The 21,726-nt window shown below is 41.3% G+C and overlaps 1 protein-coding gene across 1 annotated transcript in view; it reads right to left on the bottom strand.

Moving 5' to 3' along the window:
- CPD (carboxypeptidase D) overlaps positions 1-17,717 on the bottom strand; it is a 90,456-nt gene extending 72,739 nt beyond the window's left edge. The window contains exons 1-2 of the mRNA XM_073004811.1: positions 16,886-17,717; positions 11,126-11,373 (exon numbers count right to left, since the gene is read on the bottom strand). Of these exons, the coding sequence (XP_072860912.1) occupies positions 11,126-11,373; positions 16,886-17,631 (994 nt within the window). The 5' untranslated portion in view covers positions 17,632-17,717. The remainder of the gene's footprint in view (positions 1-11,125; positions 11,374-16,885) is intronic.
- Positions 17,718-21,726: the final 4,009 nt, after the last annotated feature.

Here is a 21,726-nt window from a genome sequence, read left to right as displayed (position 1 = left end):
AAAATAGAGTCAATGCTTCAGTGTTAAGAAACACAGCAAGTTTTTTTGTTTTGTTTTTTTAACTTGCCTCTGCAGGCCAACTATAAAGTATCACACTGCATTACACAAGAACCCTATTAATCTTTTACAGGAAAACTACAACGTGTTTTTTTAAAATAGGAAAAGCATTTTAAAGTCTAGGAATATAGATAGACAATTTCTACCCTATATTTCCATTTTGAGCTTAATGATATTACTTTATTAAAACTACTTTGAAGGATAGTGAGAAATTCTCTCACGACTTTGAATTTCCTGAACAATTTTTTATAGGCAATAAGTGAGTTATTAAGTGATAATTTTGTACTTTCTGAGATATTTTTAAAAGCTAATGAGCATAATGTTCGTAAAAAATTTAAGGTAGAAAATCTGGGCCAAATGAATGGAAAAATCAGAGGTTGCCCTTAAAAAATTTCCCCAAATTCTGAATTTTTAAATTCAAGTTCACGTTGATCATATCTTAACTAACTGAACCTGGTCTTTGTATTCTGAGCAACCTATCCTGTGAAAATCTATTTCCGTCACCACTCCCACTGAATATATATTTGCTAATGATATGATTCTACAGAGTTAAACTAAATTACACAGTCCTGCATCTGTTTTCATTTTTGTCTAACTTGGTTAAGACTGTCTCCCACACAGCTCTTTGAATTGTATTTTCCCTTTTTTTTTTTAAATGTACTCTCCCATTCTCTACCACCTGAGTTAAACAGGAAACAAGGAAAAGGAAAAAAGTACATCCAATTTATACACATTAGATCTAAAGACCGGGGGCCAAATCCTAAAGGAGTGTTAGGTTCTCTTCATGCAGGGCTATTATCACATTACAAAGTACACAACTGCACTCCTCCTAAAGGTCAGTCTTTATATTAGGTTATGCTTCAGTTTACTAAAGCCAACTCATGACTCCAAGCAAATATACTGTTTTGGAGTATTGTTTTACCTTTTTGCTTTCCTTTTAAATTAGGCAGCACTCAGATTTTAAAAGAGAAAATAAAGGGAAGAAAAAGTCTCAACCAGCTCTTTAATGTGCAAGACCAAAAGCACTTTACTAATGTACATTTGATTATCAACTGTACCTTTAAAATATGATCAGGCTGAGAATTAATATCTGAATTGTTGGCATACCTTAAAGAAAACATCCCAGTACGAAATGTATTCACTTTGGAGGTTTAAAAAAAAAACAGCACACATCTGTTCATTTATATATATATGTTCTGGTTGAACTTCTAGCTCCATGCAATTAATTATGCCAGAAAACACTATCAATTCAATTTTCAAAATCATGTACACTGCCATATGCTTTCCAAATGTCTCAAAACTCCTAAATCTCTTTCTCATCTTGACCTCTCTCCCAAGCTGTAGAAACTATTTCCTAACTGCCCATTGGGTACTTGTGACTAGTACATCAAGTACTAATGTTTCCACTTTTCACTCCTCTTTCACCTGAACACACACACACACACACACACACACACACGTTCACTTGCTTGCTCTCTCTTTCTCTCTCCCAATCCCCACCATCCAATTAGTTTTTCCCACTCCCATTTCTTCTAATCCAGGCTCAAAGTTGTATCTTTGATATACTCTACTTGACATTCTGTTCTGCCATTTAAACAATGGTCAATTCTGCAATTCTTCTTGCATAATTTCTTATATATGTATCTTATATTCCCTTTTCATTCCCCTACATGCCCTCTAGGTAAAGCCCTTATCTCCAAAGAGACCTCATTCCAGATGACTGTAAACACCTCTCTAGTTTTCCCTCATCTAGGACTCTTTCCTGCCAATACATTTTGCACAAAGATAATTCCAAAACGAATAGCACTACACTGTTCTTATCATCAAATAATTCACACACTAACAGGAAACAAAAAACTATTAACAATATAAGTAGGTAAGTATTATACTGATGGTACTATATAAACAAAAAGCTCTCAAAGGCAGGATAGTGACAGTTATTACAGGAGATGTTTCAGAAGAGGTTACAGATAAACTGGTGAAAAGCGTTTCAGACAGAGAATAGCCTAACATGTGAAGGTTCACATTTGGGAAGGACAAGTAGTCTGGTGGCAGAGGAGAGGTAGGAGCTGAGGCTAAACTTACAGGCTTGAGTCAGACTGTGGGATCTTCGCTCCCATGCTAAGAAGTATTAGACTTGATCCTATGAACCCTGTATTATAAGCTTTTTTTTTTTTTTTGACACAGGTCTTGCCCTGTCAAAAAAAAAAAAAAAAAAAAAAAAAAGGCTGGAGTGCAGTGGCACAATCATAGCTCACTGCAGCCTCACATTCCTGGGCTCAAACTATTCTGCTGCCTAAGCCTCCCAAGTAGTTGTGACTACAGAAGTGCACCACCATGCCCCGCTAATTTTTGTATTTTTTTAGAGATGAGGTCTCACCACATTGCCCAGGTTGGTCTTGAACTCCCAGCCTCAAGCGATCCTCCTACTTCAGCCTCCCAAAGTGCTGGGATTACAAGTGCGCTCCAATGCTCCTGGGCCCAATTTACCTGTGTATCTTTGTTGTTTAGTTTTTAATATATAATCTTAATAACAAAGTAACACAAGCGCTAACAGAACTAGATGCATCTTCCCTAAGTGTGACAGTTGGTTTCTTAGTCATCCATAACTCAAATTAGTAAAAAGGCTCTGCAGGAAAATTAGATATAAGGACAGTATTCTGTACCTGTTCATTAGGTCAGATTGGTTTATTTATGTTATTCAAATCCACTGTATCCTTATTCACATTTTTGTGATCTAACAGTTATGATCTTTATGACCTAACAGTTCTGAAAGAGGCCTATTTTAAACTTCCTACAATATTTATGGATTTGTCTGTTTCTTAATATCAGATGTTGTATTTTTACATTTATACACTGTTCATCTTATTCTTTTTTGTTTTAGATTACAATTTTCTGGTGTTATATGGGTTAATTCATAATACCCTATTTAATGACACAGAAAATACTCCTCAAAAATAAGCTTTCTGGTCCATTTCTGGACCAAATCTAAACTTTCAACAGCATTGTTGAAAACAGGTGCATAATTATTTTCCCCATGCTCTTCCTTTTCCATCAACAATCTACTTCCAGTCAAACATACTTCAATATTTAAAGCACATTGCTACTGCTCAGTCTGACCTTCAAGAAGTTGATATTCACACAAAAAACTGAATTGGTTACATTATATGCTTTCTGGCCACATTTCATAACTCTGTCCATTGTATAAAAGGAGAGGGAAGAAAGTTTGATAAACCCACAGAACAGTTTCTTCTTCTTCCAGAGGAGAAAACAATCATAATTACTAGTTTGAAAAGGCTCAGCCTCAAGTTTATAGTGACTTAAGAAGACAAATATAAAGCTTTATGGCAGCTGTCCTAACTAATCATAGAATCCATAGGCTCACATGAGCAATACATAGTCCTGACAACTATATTTCTGACCAATTTCCTAACTCAATACTCATTCATAATTTAGAGAAGGCAATCTAAAAGTAGAACATCTAAGATAAATATCTGTGGCTCAGTCCTCACCGGAAATAAGTGAAACATATAAACAAGTTGGGAGGAAAAACCCAAATAATAAGTTATTACACATAACTTGTAAGATGTTTTGTTTCTACTTAGAATTTGAAAATAAATGATCACTCTACCACACAGTGATCAACAATAGTGTTTTTTCAAACTGCAGGTCATCATCCATTAGTGGGTTGTGAGATATATTAGTGGGTTCAGACATATTTTTAAAAGAATGATATAGAACAAACTAAAAGAAATAATACCAGAATGTATAGTAAAAGCACTGTTCCATGAAATTGTTTTTTTATGTATGAAACGTACATAAACAACTAAAAGGTATTTCATATTATAGGTTACAAGTAAGAAAAAAAAGTTAAAATAATAATGATCTAAGATCTACCAGTAAGGCAAGTTTATTTTCTCAGAGTAGGAGCAAAACTAGGAAGAACATTTTTATAAATTTCTATAAGATTATCTAAAGATCTAAGATTTTAGGCCGGGCGCAGTGGCTCATGCTTGTAATCCTAGCACTTTGGGAGGCCGAGGCGAATAGATCACCTGAGGTCAGGAGTTCAAGACCAGCCTGGTCAACATGGTGAAATCCCATCTCTACTAAAAATACAAAAATTAGCCAGCCAGGTGTAGTGGTGCGTGCCTGTAATCCCAGCTAACTGGGAGGCTGAGGCAGGAGAATCGCTGGAACCTGGGAGGCAGAGGCTGCAGTGAGCTGAGATCGCGCCACTGCACTCCAGCCTGGGTGACAGAGTGAGACACTGTCTCCAAAAAATAAAAAGATTATCTAAAGATCAAATAACTATGTATTTATATTTCAGATGGCAAAAATTGATTTATTCCAAAAAGACTACTGTTTACCTTCTATATACCAGGCATGGTTCGGTGTGCTAGAAATAGAAAATGGAATAAAACAAAGACCCTACCTTCAAGAGTAAGTTTAAACTCTAGTAGAGATAAGTAGCCATGGCACCAGATGCTAGGCTAAAGTGCTTTACACACATTCTCACTTGAGCCTCCTAATCTTGTGGGTAGATAGTATTTATTCTACTTTTATATAAGTGGGAATTGAGGCTTAGAGAAATTCATTAACTTGTCCAATATTATTTCTCTCTCTCACCCATACCACCCACCCACCCACCCACACACACACACACACACACAGAGCTAGTCAAGGTAGAGCTGTGATTTCCAACCTAAGGCAACGGGATTCCAAAGCTCTCTCTTTGCCACTACACTGCACTGCCTTCTACTGTTCTTCTATCTGCAAGAAAATAAAATGTAACAATGTTCTGCCCAAGAAAACTTCTAAAAGTTACATAAAACTATGATCTTTGATCAAATAATTTCAATTATAAGTTGCCTGCCCTTCCTTAAATTGTATAAGTTGAAAGAAGGCAATTCTTTTTTGTCTCTTTGTTTTCTTGGAGACAGGGTCTCATTATTTTGCCCAGGCTGGGCTTGAACTCAAGATCCTCCCACCTTGGCCCTCCCAAGTATCTGGGACTACAAGCACATGCCATGGCCTAAAAGTTGACCTAAAACTACAGTTCAGTTTTTATTAAATCTGCTTTAGAATAAACATGCTAAAACATCGTATGATTTTTACAATGTCTTCAACACTGTGAAGAAAGGTAGGTAAATGGCATACAAATCAGCGCGCTGTGATTAAAAAAAAAAAAAAAAAAAAAAAAAAAATGGCAGCCGGGTGCGGTAGCTCAGGTGAGTAATCCCAGCACTTTGGAAGGCCAAGGGAGGTGGATCACTTGAGGTCAGGAATTCAAGACCAGCCTGACCAACATGGGAAAACCCTGTTTCTACTAAAAATACAAAAATTAGCTGGGCATGGGGGTACATGCCCATAACCTCAGCTACTCGGGAGGCTGAGGCACTAGAATGGCTTGAACCCAAGAGGCAGAGGTTGCAGTGAGCTGAGATTGCGCCATTGCACTCCATCCTGGGTAACAAGAGTGAAACTCCATCTCAAAAAAAAAAAAAAAAAAAGGCATCCTGCTCCATGAACAAGTCCAGAGTAGGTCTCACAATAACAAGGCTTTGGAAGGGGATGTGGGTGTTCATTAACCTTATTAGGATAGCCATTTCCTAAATGGATCCTGGAGGTTTGTGAGACATGTTGAGCGAAGCAAGGCTCACCCATATAGGCAGCTAGATATGCTAGGTCAGCCCTGGCAATGAAGGCAAAGGCACTAGGGCCCAAATCACCCCTCATTCCACACTACTAATACACTGTCTGATTCCTCAGAGCAGGAGTTGTTTCTGTTTTGCTTTCACTGTATACCTATCACCTAATACAGTGTATGTGGCATGGCAGGAACTCAGTAAATATTTGCTATATGAATAAATTATATTGCACAAGTTAGTTCCTCTCTCAGGCCTTGATTTTCTCTAAAACAAAAAGGTTGGACTAAATCAATATATTCACTTTCAGCTCTAAAGGTCTATACTTCTTTAAGCTAGAATTCCTAAATATATCACATAGAGCATCAGTAAAATTACTCGACTGAGCATGTGGCTCCTGTTTATAATCCCAGCACTTGGCCAAGGTGGGCGGATCACTTGAGGCCAGGAATTCAGGACCAGCCTGATCAACATGGTAAAACCCTGTCTCTACTAAAAATACAAAAAATTAGCCGGCATAGTGGCACACACCTGCAATCCCAGCTGCTCAAGAGGCTGAGGCACGAGAATCATTTGAACCCAGGAGGCAGAGGCTGTAGTGACCTGAGACCACGGCTACACTCCAGCCTGGGCAAGAGAGCAAGACTGTGTCTCAAAAAAAAAAAAAAATTACTCCAGGACATCCGGGTTTTTTGAGTACATGCCTAGTCACAAGATTTTACAACATCTTACTCACTAAACACAATGAATTCACTCTGTTGAAACTAAAACCATCACAGCCTCCTTTTCAAGGGGAAACTGCTCAATATTTGCTGAGGTATGAAGAGAAATAAGCTAGTTATTGTAGAAATAACACAGGACATATCTGACCATTCTGCTGAAACAAGAGAAAAATTGATGCTCATAAAAATAAAAATGACAGCAGCATAATGTAGCTTCTTCAGATGTTTGAATAATCAGAAAAATCTGATCATAACTAGCTTCACCAAATGATCTCTGGCCTTAACACCAAAGTACGCCTACTTTTTGTAGAGGCAGGATATTTATTTTTTAAGTATGAGATAGATTTACCTTCCTCAATTGTCAGTTAGAAATTACTTTCTAACCTTTTACAACTTTTTCCAAAAAGGCAAAGTTGAGTACTTATTTACCCCATTATTTTAAGTAACATCATCTCAAATGAATGAAGCAACTTGACTAGATTACAAAACCACCAGGTCACAAAGTTAGGTTTTATTAAATATATTTACTAAGGACTGAAATGTAAAAATTACACATTAAAGTAAGTCCGTTATCTATAAAAAAAAACTTTTAATGATTTTCAAATCACCTCTAATTGTTATGGGGAGAAGGTTTGACTTCTAAATAGTATGTCAAACCTCTTTTTGAATGATTCTGATATTCAAGAAACACTGGCAGAAACTATAGGAGGATCAGAAAACTCTAGAAAGTGATAGCAGCAGCAGGCTGGAGGGTGCAGGAAGCAGGTGGACAGCCACCCCTTCTGCTGCCACCCCATACAGCCCGCTGCCCTGGGGGCTGCCGTAATGGGGTCAGGCCCAGAGCAGCACAGCGGGGGAGTAATGTAGTCAGGCATAGAGGGACCCCTATGTGGAGCTGGGGCCGTGCCTCGGGGGCAGGGCAGAAGGCGGGAGCGGCTCCAGCTTTGGGGACCTGGCCAGAAGTGCAGCCATTGCGCCCACCCCACTGAGGGTCCCAGGTTCCTGGGCTTGGGAGGAGGCTCTGCACTGGCCACTTGGGGCCAAGTCCCCGGTGTCCACCCCACGTGGGGTGACCTCCCAGCCTGACACTCCTGACAGCCAGGCCCAAGGCCCGCAACCAGCTCCGGGCCACCCCCTAGCCCTAGGGCAACAGGGAAGCTTACAGCAATGTTGCCCCTGGCCCAGTCACTGGCCCAGGTCCAGTGAGGATTAGGAGCACCCCCCTCAAGGCCCCCAGGGGGCATGGCTGGGACTGCATGCTCCACTGAGTCGGCGGGAGCTGGGAGCTGGGAGCTGGCAGCAGCTGCGTCCCCCGACCTCCTAGGACCCCCTTACCCTTGCAGGCTTGGAGATGCCTGCTCCTGATGCCTGGCCTCTCCCCATTCCTGCATCTGCTCCTATCTCGGAGTGGGGTTGGAGCTGAGGCAGTGCACTGTCACAGCCCAGAGGGGTATGCACATGCTTGGGCCCTGCTGCCTGGGCCCCCATCCCCGGACTGGGCACTGACAAGCGTGGAAGAGGGAACCAAGGTAGCGGACTGAAGGCGACTCAGCACTGGCTTGCAGGTGCCCCTTGGCACGAGCAGCCGGGATGCCATGGAAGGCAGCAGGAGGTAGACCAGCTCCTGGGTAGAAGGGAGGGGGTCCCTGGTGAGGCCCCACCTTCAGGCCAGGCAGGGCCTGAAGGCTGGGGGCCAGGCTGCCAGTCCCACGGACTGGAGTGGGGACTTGTGGTGCCTTTTCCAGGCTTCCCGTGGTGCCCATGAACCAACTTCCTCCTCTCTGAGGTCCATAAAAGCACTGGGCTCAGCCAGAGCAAGGCAGAGGATGGAGAGATGATGGCACAATTAGAGGGTAGCTCCTCTCTGCTGAAAGCTGAACACTCATCAGGATGACCTGCCTGTAGAGAGGAGCCACCCACTCCAGGGCCTCCTTTGTGCTGAGGGCTGAACACTTGACTGGGTGACTGGCCTACAGAGAGGAGTTGCCCACTGCAGGTCTCCTCTGAGCTCAATAAAGCTCCTCTTTGTCTTGCTCACCCTCCACTTCTCTGCATACCTCATTCTTCCTGGATGTAGGACAAGAACTTGGGCAAAGGTACCACGAGGCACAGAGGTTTCCAGCCAGAAAAGCAACACCCCAAAGATCCCATAACAAAAGTATTAAGTTTTCAAACTTATGACCCATTTTGGGTACACATGGCTTGATATAAAAAGTAAAAGAATAATTTAAAGGTTTAAATACACATCAAGAGACATGTCATAAGACATTTTATAATGTGACTGCCAATAAAAAGGTAAGGAAGACCTAAGGCATTTCATCATGGGCAGACTCCTAGAAAAGAAACAATTTACACTGATGACATTTCCATTGGTTGATTTGTTCTTTCTAAGTTCCCTCTACATCTACATCTGTGCATAAAAACAAAAACGTTATTATTCAAAGTATACCTAAAGTTTAAAAACAGTAATAGCTGTTTTCATAGCATTTAAAGAGAAAAGATAAACAGTTCAAGCTTGTATTAACAATTCTTGCCAGGCACGGTAGCTCATGCATGTAATCCCAGCACTTTGGGAGGCTGAGGCGGGTGGATCACTTGAGGTCAGGAGTTCGAGACCAGCCTGGCCAACATGATGAAACTCCATCTTTACTAAAAATACAAAAACTTAGCTGGGCATGGTGGCAGGCACCTGTAATTCCAGCTACTTAGAAGGCTGAGGCTGGAGAATCACTTGAACCCAGGAGGCAGAGGTTACAGTGAGCCAAGATCATGCCACAATACTCTAGCCTGGGCAAGAAGAGCGAAACTCCATCTGAAACAAACAAACAAACAAACAAACAATTCTTTAAAAAATAACATTTCATAAGAAATTGGAACCCTTATATATTGCTGGTGGGAATGTAAATGGTATATCTACTATGGAAAATAGTCTGTCAAACCTAAACATAGAATTACCATTTGACCCAGCAATTCTACTCCTCGGCATATATCCAGAAGAATTGAAAATAAGGACTCAAACAGATACCTGAACGCCAACGTTCATTACGCATTATTCCCAGTAGCCAAGATGGAAACAATTCAGTGCTCATCAATAGATGGATAAACAAAATGTATTATAACATATACATTCAAGGAATATTATTAAGCCATAAAAATGAATAAATTTCTGATATCTGCTACAAAATGGATCACCCTTAAGAACATTATGTTAAGAAAAATAAGCCAGATGCAAAAGGAAGAATACTGTATAACTCCAGTTATATAAAATATCTAGCATGGGCAAATTCACAGAGATAGAAAGTAGATTAGAGGTTACCAATGGCTAGGGGTAAGGGATAGAGATGGAAGTGGGAATTATTATCTAATGCTTACAGAGTTTCTGTTTGGGATGATGAACAAGTTTTAAGAAATAGTGGTGATGGTTGCACAACATTGTGAAAATTAGTGCCACTGAGCTCTACACTTAAAAATGTTTAAACAGTTAAACTGGCAAATTTCATGTTATATATATGTTTTACCACAATAAAAATAAAAAATCAGCATTCCATGATCACCTCACAGATTAAAATACAAAAGGAAAATGTGCCTTTATGTCAAATGGAGAGATCCGGGCTGGGTGAAGTGGCTCACATCTATAATCCCAGCACATTGGGAGGTTGAGGTAGGAGGATCGCTTGAGGTCAGGAGTTTGAGATCAGCCTCGGCAACACAGCAATACCCCATCTCTATAAAAAATGTAAAAATTAGCTGGCATGGTGGCATACATCTATAGTTCCAGCTACTCAGGAGATTGAGGCAGGAGTATCGCTTGAGCCCAGGAGCTTGAGATTACAGTGAGCTATGATTGTACTACTTCCCTGCAGCCTGGGTAACAGAGTAAGACCCTATCTCTTTAAAAATTGTATTTTTTAAATTTAAATGGAGAGACCTGGTTGGTGGTGGTCACCATGTTAACTAAGCTGTCCAACTCGGCTTCTTACAGCTTGATGCTATAGGTCTCCTGATATGATGTGCAACATGATCTATATAAGCGTCTTGCTGGGAAATCTGACCTAATCTTATGAAGAAAGTGACAATCTGGATTATGGAATTTTTCCATAGGACTATTAGCATGGTCTCTTTACAAGAGCCAAATGCAATGCTTGAACTTTGACTGGATCCTAGATCTGGTGAAAAAAGGGCTACCAAGGCTACCTTGGACATAATGGGGGAAATCTGAGTTATGGACAGCATGTGGTATGATAATATTAAATTATCGTTGATTTCTCAGTTATAGTAATAGTCTACAGTTAAACAGGAAAATGTCCCTGTAGTTGGGAAATACATACTGAGGAACTTACAGGAAAAGTGTTGTGAAATCTGCAACCTACTTTTGGATGGTTTGGCAAAAGATTGTGTGATTGTATGTGTGTATGTGTGTGTGCATGTTCATGCATGTGCATGTAGAGAGAGTGAAAATGTGGGAGAGGGAGAGGCAAGGCATCTGGGATAAGATAACAGTGGTGAATTTAAATGAAGGACAGATAGGTCTTCAGGTAGTCCTTCAATTTTGTTGTAGGTTTGACATTTTCAAAATAAAAAGAAATAATATTTTTTAAAGTTAAATTTCTACAAATTTTCTTCTTTTCTGCTCAGAATATACATAAGAAATCTCAACAAACAAGGGGGAAAATGTAGCAAACTCAATGCTTTGCATACCTTCCACATCATACCAATGTGCGCCATTTGTGATTCCATCTTTGAAAGTCTCATCTTCATCTCCTGGACAGTGAGGCTCACCAGTTTTCATTATGGGGTGGTTTGAAGCATAAGCTTTTGCCAAGTATTTAAAGACTTCATCATCTGAGGTTTTGCTATAGATTCCAGTGGCCTTATGTTCTGGAGAATCATCAAAAGGATAGCTTGCTACCACTGAGCCACCATGCAGATTTCCAGAAAGCACAAACCTTTGAAAATACAACCAAATTACGTATCACTAAAAAAAGGACACAAAACACCATGCATTAAAAAATTCCACAAAATCTTTTAGAAATAAACTCCAATATCTCTCTTGGAGACCTAGAAAACAACTCTATCAGTTGTTATCTGTTATAAGGAGACTAACAACAACAAAAAAAGAAAATGGAAAGAAAGTATTATCAATTTAAGATTTCAAACAGCTTTAACAATTCAGGTTAACCTAAAGTAACTTCAAAGAGTTTTCCTTCATTGAAAACACAGCTGGATAACACAGTATAAATTAGTATTTCAGGAAATGTCTTATTTAGGGAACTCCAAATTCATGTATTAGGTTGAACTATATGAGCTTTCAGCTTGCCAATATTCACCCTTTTCTGTTTGGTAGCCATGTTGCCAGGCCTCCCAAAGTGCTGGGATTAGAGGCATGAACCACTGTGCCTGGCCCTCACCCATTTTCTGACGTACAAAAATGACAATTTCATATAGTTCAGCCTACGACTTGTATTTCATAATATGTAAATTTCATAGAAAACATGGCTGGTATATATAAATATTCATTGTATGTATGTTAGCTTAATAACTTTTATGCTTTTTACATTTACCATCCAAAGAGAATTTTTAAGATAGGGAATCTAATTTTTAAAAGGATATTTTGTGTTTCACTCCAGTTTCACAATATACTAAATTCACATTTTCAAGAGAGAAGCCATAGTTGAGGAGATTCAGGAAAAAACAAAGAAAATAACCTGATTCAGTGAGCTGCTTACAGAGAAAAACAATACACCATATCAAAGACTAGTCCTCCATTGCATCACTGTAGAAGCAGCTCTTTCAAGGCCCAATGTTTCTGATTGGGCCATTAAAAAAATAAACTGACGTGGAGACAAGGCTGCTCCTATAAAAGAAACATTTTTTTTTTAATGCTGCTACTTTTAAGCGAACCCTACAATTTGGTCAAACTTATCTATATAGAAATACTGAAGAATTCCTTTTATGGTAAAAGCTAAACGCTAAAGGCAAAAAAAAAAAAAAAAAAAGCTTAAGTCCTATTTAAACATCTTTCCCTTATATAACAGCTTAAACCATTACTATCAGTAGAGATTAAATACTTTTCTATTTCCATCCTAAATTGGATTTTCCTGCTTCTGCCTTTCTGTTGTTGAAATTAACTGACCTACAGAAACTCTAAAGGGGTATATATAACATTTCTCTATATGCTTGAAAAAAAAATAAACCTATCATGTCTAATTTGAAAGATTATTTTAAGCATGATGAGTAGTATTATCCCAGAGAAGATCAAACAATGAAAATTACTTGTAACACAAAAATCTGTTCATCAGAAGATAGATCTTTGCCAATAAGGACAGTGATTAAACACTAGCATGGACTATGAAAAGAAATTAGCTAAAAACTAATATAATTCTAATTAGCACCCTTCCAGATACCAGAGAAGAATGCCATTTGGTGTAGTGGCAATGGCACAGACAGACAAATATGGGTAAGAACATTTCGTCTCCCAGATCTGTTGCTCACCAGTAATATAACATAATCAGAAGTTACTGCCTTTAAATTCACTGAACCTCAGTTTTCCTCTCATTTGTAAAATGGGGATTAATGCTACCTATTTCCCAGAGTGGTTATGAAAATTAAGATAACACACATGAAACATAATCTGGCATAAAGACCGCTTTATAGCCCCTGCTCAACAAATGTTCATTTCTTTGGAGATATCTAGCATCCTGTTTAGGGAAACACTGCCTTACAAACTATCATTCTACTCCCCACTTCCACTGCCAGTCCTTGTAAGAGAATGATACAGAAACAAAAACTAAGAAAATATTCTAACTTTCTGATTCCACTCTACCCACCTCTCCTCTATAGCTAAGGTATTAACAATTTACTCTCTGGTTTGTAATTCTAAAATAATTTTTAAATATTTTCCCCCCGCTGACTTTGGGAAAGTTATAAGAAGGCTGGGGCAGCTCAGGTAATCCATTCAGCAACAAACATTTCTTGAGTGTCAACTATTTACCAAACGACATTCCAGGGATAGATACATCTGTGAACAAAACAAACAAACAAATGCCCTCTGGGCATTCATATTCTAGTAAAATAGAATGGATAACTAAATATTCTAAATAAGTAAAGCATGCTACTTTAATTATACATTTTAATTAAAACTTTAAAATCCAAGATTCTCTACAAAATGCTGTTTTTCATTTTGTTCAACATTTCATGCAACACTTCTCAGAAATATTGTCAAAAATGGCCTAACCAAATACTTTTGAACAATGAAATATTTGCAATCTACTTGAGTAATAAAATTCACTTCAATTTTCCTTACTGTAATTACACAGTTTTGAAAGTACCAATGCCACTCTTACAATGAAGATTTCAAGAGAAAGTGACACCTACTACAATGGCTGTAAGATTATGCTTTGAGTTTTTGTCAAATCAACTTTGCAAATCAACTCCAATCTTATTTGAAAGGTACTTTATGGTTTCCATTCAAATGAATTCTCTCAAATGTTTTTCATACTTGACTTCAGTATCACATATCATTCCTTGCATAAGATTTAAAGTAGCTGGTAAATATAGATTTACAAATGAGTTTATAAATATTAAACAGTTAATCTCTAAATTAACTCTATTACGCTATTCAGGTAACCCCGTAGATAACTTGAAAAAAATTAAAATAACTTAATATCTAACAAACTAAATTTCAAAGATTCAGAAAATCATAGATATGCGTACATAAGCCCCCCGAAAAAATAATCTGCAGCCACTCTCAACATTGTGATAATGCTTTTCACAAACACATTCAAATATCATTTATATGCTAATCTCCTATGAAAATCTAAGCAGGTATATTCACTTAAAGAAGTAGCCAGGCGCGGTGGCTCAAGCCTGTAATCCCAGCACTTTGGGAGGCCGAGGTGCGTGGATCACAAGGTCAGGAGATCGAGACCATCCTGGCTAACACTGTGAAACCCCATCTCTACTAAAAATACAAAAAAATTAGTCGGGCACGGTGGCGTGCGCCTGTAGTCCCAGCTACTCGGGAGGCTGAGGCAGGAGAATGGCTTGAACCCAGGAGGCGGAGCTTGCAGTGAGCCAAGATCGTGCCACTGCACTCCAGCCTGGGTGACAGAGCAAGACTCCGTCTCAAAAAAAATGAAAAAAAAAAAATAAAGTAGTGTGAAAAAAATATAGGCGTCAACTATAAAATCTTCATTTGAATGATATAGTTAATTTTTGGTATATTTTCTTAAGTATTTGTCTCAACATCTATTGGATGAAATATAAAGTGAAACAAAGAAAATAAACTTCATTTTCCTAAGCTGGAGGAAATTAAGCCTTAAAATTTTACATTTTCAAAATAACAACAAAAATCTAATTTGAATATAGCTGAGTGAATAGGGTATCAAGAAATTACTCAAATGGTTTACCTCACAAAATACGCTGAAAAGGGTAGTTTTCCCATACAGACTAATGTTTGAGTTTTTAAAAACATCCTATCCATAAAGCTGATGCTATATTTAGGTATCAATATCAAATTGTGTGTGTGCTTGTGTTTTCAATTTTATTCACATATCAGTATCCTTTGTTATTGGTTAATAGCACAGAGTACTCATTTTGAGTGAATTTTTGAAGACTGAGTTAGGATGGATATACTCTTCACCATGTATGATCACCTACTTTCTCTTTTGATTAATTAGAGTTACATGTTTGAAGAACAGATATGATTAGGATAGTCCACAGCCACAGACCAAAATGACTCTGTATAGCCTCAAGGCGACTCGCACCAAGAGAAAGCTTATTTTCATATTTGGTCACAGCACAACTAACACTGAAAAGAAAAATCCAGGCACAGAATTTACATCCCTGCAAGGATCACAGCATTTTAAAGGTGCAAGAGCAGAGCATTTTAAACATTTAAGCAATGCAAACAGTGCATTTGATGTATCATCTCCAAAAAGCCCTGGCCATCAGAGCTCTGTCAATAAGTGTATGTCAAAGTCATATTTCTTATGCAGATGTTCAGAGGTCATGACACGATCGTACTTAAAAGAAAAAAAAAATCCTCCCAGAAAGTCAATGTGAAATTATATATCTATAAGAGAGCTTATCAAGAGGAGTAAAGTAAAAGAGAGAAGATGAAAAGACTCAGGAACTGTCCTAACGCCCACGAATTTTCTAGATCTATATATGACTGAAGTCTTGTAGGAGAAATGATTCCAAGTGCCGCAGGTAAACTTCTTTATCTTAGCAGTCCCTCAGAAACCTTCTTTTAATCAAGATGGAATGATTAGCTATTGCTGCAAAAGCCTTATGAAGAGAGAAAAATGGGGAAAAGCTGATGCTTAAAAAGGGGAAGAGATGCCTGCTCACTTCAGACACTATGCCATCTGGAGTGAGTTCCCTCTTCTTTCATTCCTCTCCTTTCTGCTGAAAATCCTGCCCATCTCTGGAGATAGCTCAAGCTCTACCTCTTCCACAGAGATGGTCCGTGTTATTGCAGCCCACACACATCTTGCCAGTGGGAACAATTCCTGTAAAGTTTAACTGGGTGCATCAACATACCTCATAAATATTTATAACATTCTCTTGTTTTATACTAATTTCTTGAGGTCCTCATTCTTCTACTTTGTAACTGTTTAAACCTCGCGCAATGATTAATAACACTTAAAGTGTGTATTAAAAGCTTGACAATTAGTCATTCTGCACAGGCTAATAAGGTGCACAAATGGCATCACAAACCCTTTAGAGTCTAAAATGAAGCGGCTCACAGATCTGTGCAAGTTCTCCAGCTAAGTCCATATCTTCTTAAGCTGAGTCAGAGGTAAAAATTAGAGAAAAACCAGTTTCTCTCAAACAGGCAAGGGGAAGATCCTGGGAATATCATCTGCCATTTTTGGGCTCCAGTCTCCCTCTGTGGCTAAAAGGACTATCGGGAATCAGATTGCCTAATTCTAAGTCCCAACCACACTCCTATGTAAATCAGTTAACCAATCTGACCCTCAATTTCCCCGTATGCAAAACTGATGGTGTCTATGACATCAGGTTGTGACCAAAATAAAGTGAGATACTGCAGTCACAGAAAAAATTAGCATAGCGCCGATAACATTAGGCACTTTTGATATAAGATAACAACATTGACAGCTTATCTATCAAATGTGTGAGCTGACCTAGGTTATCCTTAAGATCTCTTCTCGCTCATATTCTATGCCCCTGTAAGAAGAGGGACCAGAATGTCAGAAAGGAGTGTCGCCTCCAGCCATCCCTTGAACAAATGACAGTCTCTAGGAGGCAATTCTTTGACGATTAGCAGGATGGGAGGCTACGCGGCCTGGGCCCTGTCTCCGTTACAGGGTGTCTCCCTTCACCTTCACCACCGCCACCCCTTATGCCAGCATTGTCTGAGCGCCTACTGGGTGCCGGAACCAGCCTCGGCCCTTGGAGGCTCACACGGACGGGGAGGGGGCAGGCAACACTCACTTGTTCCTGCGGATCCACTCGATGAGGGCGCGCACCTCGGGCACCTCGTCCAGGGCGGGGGGCTCGCCGGTGCTAAACTGGTCAGGAAAGCTGCGGTTGAGGTCGCGGCCGCGACTGTTGTCGCGGCCGCTGGCCCCTGGCGGGCCGCCGTCACCGAGACCACAGTCGCCCTCGCGGGCGCGCTCGAAGCCATCGGGGTTGAGGCTGGGCAGCAGGTACACGTCGGTGGTGTTGAGCAGGCGGACCAGGCGCGGGTCCCCGCGGCGGTAGCCAGCCGCCAGCTCGCGGGCCAGGTAGATCAGCACCTGGCGCGACACAGTCTCGTCGCCGTGCATGTTGCCCACCAGCTTCACCTGGGGCCGGCCGGGCACCAGCGGCCCCGCAGCGTCCGGCCCGGCAGCGTCGGGCCCCGCGTCGCCCTCAGGGATTAGCGACCCCAGGCCGGCCGTGAGGCGCAGCACCCACAGCGGCCGGCCCTCCACCGAGCGACCGATGCTAAAGAGGCGGGCCAGGCCGGGGGGCCCCGCGGCCGCCGCCTCCCTCAGCGCGGAGCCCAACTCCTCTTCGTGGTAGTAGCGGTCGAACTGGCCCTCGGCCGCCTCGGCGCCCGCGCTCGTTGTTGTCGTCGTCGCCTCCGCCTTCTTGATGTGAGCCGCCCGGGCCGAGCTCCTCAGCAGCAGCAGGCACAGGAGCAACGGGAGCCACCCCAGCCGCCAGGGCGGCCGCTCCTCCCGGCCGCTCGCCATCTTCCAGCACCGCCGCTAACCCAGGCTCCGCTCCCGCGGCTCCGCGCTCCAGGCGGCCGGGGCCCGCCGGATCCCCTCCGCGCCTAGCAACCCCATCCCGCCCTCCGGCCGCAACCAATCGCGGACGGGTCTGCTGGAGCGTCACCACCAGGGGGCGGGGCTTCCCTTAAAGCAGCCGACTCTCTCTGGGCGGGCCTGCCTTCCTCCCCTCCGGGACGAGTTTGGTCACCCTCTTCCTTCGCCAAGGTTTTTCTTCTCTTCTGCGCATCCTTGTTTCGTCTTCTGCGTGTGCTCCGCTTCTCACTCAGTCTCTTCTTTATGGCTTCTCCTCTAAATTATCACACATTTTTCTCTGAGAACTCCTGCTAGTTCCCTTCCCATCTTTGTTGCTGCCTTTCTCAGCTGCGCTTTAACGCTTAGAACCGAGAATGGAAAGAATCAAAAGGTTCGAAAGAATCATAAGACTCGAAAAAATCAATAGGTTCGAAAGAATCTTCGTTCGGACAGTCAAAACCTTGGCCCAGTCTCCTAGACGCCTTCTCTCCGCTTCCGTCCCGCCTCCGCTGGAGCCCCGCTGTCCGCGTGCGGTTGCACGGGACGCCTCGTGAGGAGTAAGGCTCGCACCTCACTAGGCGGTGCATTCATTTTTAGAGTTGCTGCCTGGAAAGGTGTCCCATTTATGTCTAGCGGAAATGTGCTACGTAGTAGGCTCCCTTTGTGTTAATGTTGTCTATTTCTTAGGCATCACGTCACGTTGTTTTATTTGCAAATAGGTCCCTGTGTGTGCTGGCCTCGGCCCTCATTAGGCAGATTTCATTTCACAGCTCATCGGCCCACTTCTCACACCTCTTCGGAGCAAGTTGTATATTTAACTGTGCCCTGGAATGACATATTTCAAAACAGCAGGTTTGACATTTCTGGAAACACTTGCTTGGCACTCCTGAACTCCTCAGTGTTCAGCCAAAGATGGCAATTACAGCGTTTCATCAAGTCTAGAGAAGAGGTCTTTTAAATCGGCCTTTATAGGCTTTAGTTTCTTTAGCTTAAAAACGCAAAACTTTATCCCTTAATCGAATGCGAATTTCTACCCATCTAACAACATAATCGCAATAACTGGTATTTCCTTCTTTCAGAGCCAGCTATTTCAGGGCCCCTTCCCTGAACTATGACTGAACCCTATTTAACTAATAGAGTTCATTCATTCTTCAAGTATTTATTGAGCAACTTTTATGTCAAAGCTAGATGCTGAGAAACAATTCATTCTTCTGCCCAGTCAAGAGACTCAGTGTAGTTTGTGATAAATGCTACAACAGAGGGGTATGGGTGAGGGAAATATCTGAACTTGAGGAGGAGGAAAGGAGGAGAGAAACCATGGAGGATGGGAAGAGTCCCAGGCAGGAGGAGAAGCAAGCAAAGAAAGCTGCAGGATCTGAGAACAAGTGCCTTTTGTTCTGGGAATTGCTTGCAGGGTCAGGATTACTGGTGTGAAGGAGCTCACAGGCCAGTCTTCAGGGAGCACATTTGATCGGGAAGGCCATGGAGAACCATGGACGGGTTTTAAGTTAGTTTAGAAAAAAAAAAGAAAAAGAAAAATCCCTCTGACAGTAACATGGAAAACTGAATGGGAGGCCTAAGACTTGAGGCTGAGAGACCTGGAAGGAAGCTGCAATCCACGAAGACATGATGAGACTCTAAATGAGGGCAGTGCCAGTGGAAGTGGAAAGAAGGAAATGGATCCGAAAGACCTTCGGAAAGGAAAGTGGACAGGATCTGGAGACAGAGAGGATTGTAGGCTGACTTCAAGTTACAGCCTAAGCAACTTGCAGGTATTCACTGAGGTACAGCCCAGGAGAAAGCACAGGTTTAGGTAAAGATGATTAATTTAGTATTCTGCCATGAGAGCGAGCACCATCACTCTGGTCCTGTGAACGACTCTTCTCCTCCATGCCCCATATGATCTAGTCTACATTATGCACAGCAGCTGCAACTCATCAGAAACAAAGCCACAACTCTGTACAGAGAGACCTCCCACCACCCCCGGGAGTGCTCAACTACTACCCTATGCACTTTTACAGTAATCCAAGTCAAAGAAGCCCCAGAGGACATGTTAATCTCTAATCGAATATTTCCTTTTCTACCACGTTCACTCTCCTTTGAAACCTCTTCCAGCTTCTTCACTCCTGCAGTCTCGCCTAGTGAGACAGGCTGAAATGTAAATAAACAAGCATGAGGGTAATGAGATAATATGGGAATGTAACTTGAGCTGGTGCCCTCCGAGGCCTCTTTCGGTTCTGCAGCCTTCTTCCTTAGCAGGTACACAGTTGCTTATGGTTAGAAGTGAAACCCAAAGCTCTGGACCTAGTCACTGCTCACTGGAAGGGTAAAGGAGGGCAGAGGGCAGTCTTTGTGTTTACCCACAGCTGAATACCTCCAACTGTGTCTGAGAAGTCTTGATCCTTGTGACAGGTGTTTCTTTCCTCTTTCCCCAAGGAAAAGGTATGGCTTTATAAGTGGAAGGGACTTGGGAAAGGCTTGAAGGTAAAAAGGTTTCCTGTTCACAGAAGCAGAGTGGCAATGACTTGGATTTTTTTTTTTTTTAATTTTTGTATTTGACACATGATAATTGTACATATTTATGGGATACATGTGATATTTTGATACATGCATACAATACATGATGATCAAACCAGGGCATTCTGGATAGCCATCACCTCAAACATTTAGCTAGAAAAGATTTGAAATATTTCTAGCGTCAAGAAATGACAAACAGTTGACCTGGATTTTTTAAAACAGGGCAGAAGCTTTTAGATGACCAGCCTGATTCAAGAACCATTTTCTTTACAAGATTCGTAGGTAATTAAAGCATAGCATAGACTAGGAACTTCTAAATGTCTCATTGTCCGGCACAAACACCTGCAGACTTACAAATTCAATTTGACAAATGTTTGTGGAGCACCCAATCTTGCGAAAGGTCTGTTGTGCCAGGTACAGGAGGATTGGAAAATGAATGAAGGAGATGTCTCCCCTCCCAGAGGACAGAATCTAGGAAGGGACAGAACATAGATACAACAAACGACTAGATGTGTCTGCGGGACAAGAGCTGCATAACAGGCACTGTGCAAAACCCTTTACATTGGTTGACTCATTTCATCTTCACAACAGTCCTATGAGGCTGGTGCTATTATCGTTCCCATTTCAAAGATAAAGAGAGGAGACATGAGGTCACACAGCTGGCAAGCCACAGATCCAAGACTCAAACCTGGGGAGTGTGACTTCAGAGTCTGTGTGCTTAACTTCTGTAATAAAACCGTTTCTATATAGTGAGCTTTAAAAATGAAAAACAAAAACCTGTTTTTGGAACACACACACAAAAGCCATCATAATGAAGAGTTACATCCCTCGGTGGATCAAGCCTGTAATCCCAGTACTTTGGGAGGCCGAGGCAGGTAGATCACCTGAGGTCAGGAGTTCAAGACCAGCCTGGTCAACATGGTGAAACCCCGTCTCTACTAAAAATACAAAAATAAGTAAGTAAAAGAAATTAAAATAAAAATAATGAAGAGTCAGAGAAAATTTCACCAATACTGCTTGATCATGCTCTTCAACATCAGAACCAAGTTCAAATCCTGGATCAGTCCTTTTTCCATCGTTTTAGCCGGGGCAAGTTATTTCATTTCTCTGAAAATTAAAAGAGATAATACGTACATAACATTTAATATAATACTTGGCATATAACAAGTGTTCAGAAATCACCGTTGTTTTTATTGTTTTTAATAAGAGAAATTCTCAAATGGTAAAAATGGAGAAAAGAGCACTCCAGGCAAAGAGAGCAGCAACGATAGATGCACACAGAGGGATTTCATGACTGGTGACTGGAATACAAGATGTGTTAGGAGGAGCAGCAGAAGCCATGCCTGCAAAGACTAGATGTAGATGAAGGCTTTGAATGCCATGCTAACGGGGTTTTGCTTCATTCCAAAGCAAATGGAAAACTTACAGAGCTGTTTGTCAGCAGGAATGGTGTGGATCCCACCTGTGTTTTAGCAAGAGAATTCCAGGAACCATGTGGGCAAAGCTAAGGGATAGCTGCCATCC

Source organism: Chlorocebus sabaeus, chromosome 16 (assembly GCF_047675955.1).
Source record: "Chlorocebus sabaeus isolate Y175 chromosome 16, mChlSab1.0.hap1, whole genome shotgun sequence".
NCBI lineage: Eukaryota > Metazoa > Chordata > Mammalia > Primates > Cercopithecidae > Chlorocebus > Chlorocebus sabaeus.
This window is presented reverse-complemented; position numbering and strand designations above follow the sequence as displayed.